Source organism: Salvelinus alpinus, chromosome 5, assembly GCF_045679555.1.
Source record: "Salvelinus alpinus chromosome 5, SLU_Salpinus.1, whole genome shotgun sequence".
Lineage (NCBI taxonomy): Eukaryota > Metazoa > Chordata > Actinopteri > Salmoniformes > Salmonidae > Salvelinus > Salvelinus alpinus.
Genome location: NC_092090.1, coordinates 72,549,126 through 72,554,299, shown reverse-complemented (window position 1 = coordinate 72,554,299; position 5,174 = coordinate 72,549,126). Strand labels below are relative to the sequence as shown.

Genomic DNA, 5,174 nt, shown 5'->3' with positions numbered 1-5,174 from the left:
ACTGAGCGACTAGGCGAGGCGCACATCACAGCACGCTTCCCCCTCTGGTGATAACAGCGGGAGTCGGAGCGCCACTGCTCTGCAAAGGCTTCATTGGAGTGTTTTAAGCTACATTCTTTCATTCCTCGTCTATCAGAACTGTAGTTTGTACAGCTAGCTGCACGTTTATTACGGCTAAGTAACCTAAGGGCTCAATTCAATCTTTAAAGCGGAAGTTTACAGATTCCGCGATAACTATCCGATTGAGCCGAAATGTGCAGTGTTTACCATGGATGCGGTCTCCGCTAAAGCTTAACATCACCTTAAAATTTCAATCACTCTGTAATGCTAAACTACACAAAGCTAACATTGAACAGACACACATCCAGTTTCAACAGAAACACCTTTATTATCTCATGTTTGTCATTGTGTCTTTCTTTTGAAGACAATGTTACATGTGTATAAATTAAGGGAGAAAAAACACAATTATAAAAGACCAACCCCGGTTGCAGTTACACCTGAACAGAGGTGCATATGTGTGAGATAGTGTGTGTGGAATATGAGCGTGTGTGAGTGAGGTTGAAGTGAGTATGGTAAGGCCGGACCCCGCTCACCTCCGTCCTTCCACCCACTCCTTCAGTACCAGGTCCTTAGTAGTGATACGGGTCATACAGGCTCTCACTGTATTAGAACGAGTCCAAACAGCACAGAGTCCACTGTGCAGCAGGGTTTAATTCAGACCAGGTATGACCAGGTCTTCATTACTATAGTCCTGCCTCAGAGCAGCACAAAACTAAAGACACATGTATATCTGCGATACACACACTTCTTATTGCGCATATATACGAATACAGTATGTAAATGAAAGACAATGGCACCCATGATGAGAAAAAAAGAAAAGAAAAACAAAGCATAGATATTAAAGCTAAATCAAACCATACTGGATTAAGTGTTGTTGGGTAAATCAAACCATACTGGATTAAGTGTTGTTGGGTAAATCAAACCATACTGGATTAAGTGTTGTTGGGTAAATCAAACCATACTGGATTAAGTGTTGTTGGGTAAATCAAACCATACCGGATTAAGTGTTGTTGGGTAAATCAAGCCATACTGGATTAAGTGTTGTTTGGTAAATCAAACCATACTGGATTAAGTGTTGTTGGGTAAATCAAGCCATACTGGATTAAGTGTTGTTGGGTAAATCAAACCATACTGGATTTTGGGCTCCTGAGTGGCGCAGTGGTCTAAGGCACTGCATCTCAGTGCAAGAGGCGTCACTACAGACACCCTGGTTTGAATCCAGGCTGTGATTGGGAGTCCCATAGGGCGGTGCACATTTGGACCAGTGTCGTCTGGGTTTGGCCGGTATAGGCCGTCATTGTAAATAAGAATTTGTTCTTAACTGTCTCGCCTAGTTAAATAAAGGTTCAATTTAAAAAATAAAAATATTGAAAAAGTGTTGTTGGGTAAATCAAACCATACTGGATTAAGTGTGTGTAAAATGAAAAAGATGATGTCATTAGGAAGGCAGCTAAAGAGTCTTTTAGGCTACAGTACACTGCACAGATGCTTTGGTTGTTCAGTTTTTCCTTTCTGCAAAGAGCAGAGATGAACATCTTCTTTACCCCAACAAGTGTCATGAATGAATAAATAATCTAAACATCACCACTATTGCTACTAATCAGTCTCTTACACAGGCCCTGGCTGGGGCGCCTAGCAACCCACACCCACGCATCTTTGAGGTCAAGTCATTTGGATATTCAAAATAATTGATTAAAATGTATGATGTGTTTATTATCATTCAAAGTATAATATATGTATATTCATATATAAAACTCATTCTATTTCAAACCCAATATATTAAACTAAATAAAAGGAGTTGATGATTGAGAAAAAATGTATACTTGCCCTGCACATCATACTCTTTCTTCCCCACATTTCAATACTGTTTCTCGCCCAGTAATACTGTACATGCCGTTGTAGTATTGTCTATACAATGACACATTTACAATATATAAAACCCCTTACTGTGATTAGGTCCAGAATAGTGAGAGTTCATTCCAATGTGGGGAACCATGTCATCCTGCTGTACCCCTTGATTTCTTCCACTAATAATGTACTGTTCTCGCCAATGTGGTCAGTACTTATACATGTGTGAGTGTGTTATGGTTATGTGACTAATGTACAAGTGCCTGTGTGTCTGCTGAAAGGTCATGGGTACAAAGTAGATCAACTGGAACCAAACATAAATAGTGCAGAAAATGGAGGCTGTTGTTCACGGGGTTAAAGAGAGTAAGTGCCTGGTCAGAATGTGCTTGTAACAACCTAATTCTCTGCCCCGTTGAGACGTTATATTATAGGCTTCCGGTGGAGGAGGGTTACTCTGAGTTGAAATGAAAAACAGTTGGGAGCATGAAAGTGATTGGGGGATAATTATTATCTCACAGTTGAAACCTTCACATTTTCCCGGTTCACATTACATTCAGCAGTTGCTTGATGAGTATTTTCTAGTTTGTATGCACCCCCAGCAACCCCTCTAGCCGTCCAGACAGATATGTTGGGCTGAGGATGGTATTCTGTGTGTCTTCCACTTCCTTCCAGAGCACATACCAGATCTCTGTAACAACTGACCTCAGAAACCTTATGGGCCACATCAGGGGCACTGTCAGATGTGGTTGCTTGTTTGTGAACTGCAAATCTAAACCAAGTAAACAATATGCCAATATCAAGAACTTTGTATAAAAATAATTTTCAGTGTGAGAGTAAGTCTCTATTAATACAAAACATTAAATCTGCAACCAAACCGTGGGCGGTAGTTAGAATCAACTTCTAACTGGCTGGATCAATTTAAATTAAAAGGTACAGTAACAGTACATTTTCATTAAAACTTCAGATTTCAACTATAAACATTACTTATTGTTCCGATTATAATTAGAACTGTTTTATAATCATATTATTGTCTTGTTATTATCTTGTTATCACAAAATATTCACACAAAAGGCCAGACAGTGGGTACAATACTTCCAGCCCAAATACTACATTCCTAACAGTAATTACAAAATATACTAACACTTTGTCAAGAATCCTGTCACCTAAGACATGTAGTGCACGAATCAGTTCTTCAAGGCAAAAGACTGACAGTGCCTTCACCAGCTGATCCCAGATCAGCCTGTCCACAGCTCTTCAACACTAGGAGTTAGGACTAGGTTTATGCTCAGGTGAACCTGGGTCAGTGCCTGGGAGTCAGTGTCTCCACTAGCATCCCTCCCTGGCTGAACAGTGATATGCTATGGGAGGCCTGAGGAGCATGCTGTCTGTCTGTGTTAAGATGCCAATATACTGTCAGTAGCCACCATGGGCCTCCTTCAGCGCTATAGCAACATCAGCCTGTTCTGTAGGAATACAACTACAGGTCCAGAGCAGGCTCTGATCTGTCATATAGGCTGTAGAACTATACACTGTGGTGTAAAATTCACACTCTAGAATATAGATATTCATGTGTGGGATGATGGATCTGTTTTTGGGACAAGTAATTGGTGTGCAGGTTCTAGCTACAATGCCATTTATATCCTTTAAATGACTCACTGCACAATAGAAGTGTATGTGTTTCTATGGTTAAGCACCAAAGGACTGGGTGAGTGTGCAGTGCCCAGGCTGGAGTCTCCTCGACATCAACACGGATATGCATTAAGCTGTGGAAACCCACAAAGAAAAGTGCTTATTTACCTCAATAGACAAAGCTTCAATTACCAGTGGAGTGGAAGTGTGACTGTGTTTGGGAGGTATCACAATATACCCAGTTTGTGTTTGGAAAAATACTCTGGTTGTCAAACCACGTTGGTTACGGTCTGAGCTCAATATGGTTATACGCAGGTCTAAACCTGGTTCCTCCTGCAATGGAGAAAAGAACAGAGGGAACTTAAGTTCTTTACCAGGCAGACGGACATAGATGAATAACTAATTCAAGCGTTGGAGTCTGTGCCTAGTGCCTACCTACACTTTCCGATACCAGTTACTAATCAAAATAAATGTCCATCCTTTTAAAGTATACTGTCTTTCTATAAACTTCTGTGGCCTTCTTTTTGTTTGTCGGTCTGTTAGAGAGGATAGACTTCATCCCATCCCAGTCTACAGTGGAGGAGAGGAGGACTGATTTAGATGGGTTGCTATTCAATCATTAAAACCCAGAAAAAACGATGTACTGAGCAGAGGAATAGTGCATTGTGGGTAGCGCGTGTGGAGCACCTGATTATTTTGGACATCTCTATTGGGTCCATTTTCTATGGTATTCAATCTCTCCTCTCTCTCACACCCCCACACCCCCCCATACAGCTCAGTGCTATGTTGTCAGGGAGGACCTATAGAAGGCCCCTTCTCTGCTTTGACTCTGTAAAACAGATGAAGTGTGTGTGTCCGTGGGGAGGTAAACTGTATTGTGAGTGTGTGAGACGTACACAGTTGCACACAGAGGTCCACACCAGACCCCTCTTCCTCCAGGGCCAGTGGTAGAGCAGTCTCATGGGCCTGGGTGAGTCCAGTGAGGGGGTAGGATGGGTGTGGTCGAGGCTTAGAAGATTTCAGTGCACATACTCCAGTCGTGACTGTCCTTAGCCTCCCAGTATCCACCCTTGTACACAAAGTTTGTCTCTCCAGTGATGGCGTTCGTCCTCTTGTGGAACCACTGTGGCTGGAAGCCCTCGTACTCCCGGCCTGGGGGGAAGAGACACAAGCGTCACTTATACAGTGGGCTACGGTCAGGTCACTCCCACACATTACACACACCTCTAGGTCTGTTTCTCTGGCTCAGAAACAGTACAGCCGTAGGAGGGCCAAGTCAAGTCTGAATGAAAGAGGCGCATGGCAGCAGGAAAAAGAGTGAGTGTCTTTTTCCTGGGTCATAGTCAGGAAGAGTGGGTACTAGGGAGTCAGTCAGCATGCAGACCTCATATAAAGGATCCATTTCAGTTCCAGGTTGTCTTTATTGCAGTGGTGCTGCACAGACCTGGATGATCCAGACACGTTAAACATCTGGACAAGTGTTTAAGGTCTCTGGGCCACATTAATATGATTTAGTAATCTCAGACACAAAAAGACAACCTGGAACGCTGCCATTAGCAGGCCACAGAGGGGAGGGTCAACACAAAAAAAGATGGGGGTGTGGGGGAGAGGGTGATGCACAACGGGGGGACACAAGG

General features: G+C 42.7%; 1 protein-coding gene across 1 annotated transcript in view; it reads right to left on the bottom strand.

Annotated features, from left to right (window-relative positions):
* Positions 1–365: 365 nt before the first annotated feature.
* The window catches only part of LOC139576722 (oxysterol-binding protein 2-like), a gene marked incomplete in the record, with an annotated part of 114,498 nt that continues 109,689 nt past the window's right edge, over positions 366–5,174 (bottom strand). The window contains 1 exon segment of the mRNA XM_071403096.1: positions 366–4,689. Within this exon segment, the coding sequence (XP_071259197.1) occupies positions 4,547–4,689 (143 nt within the window).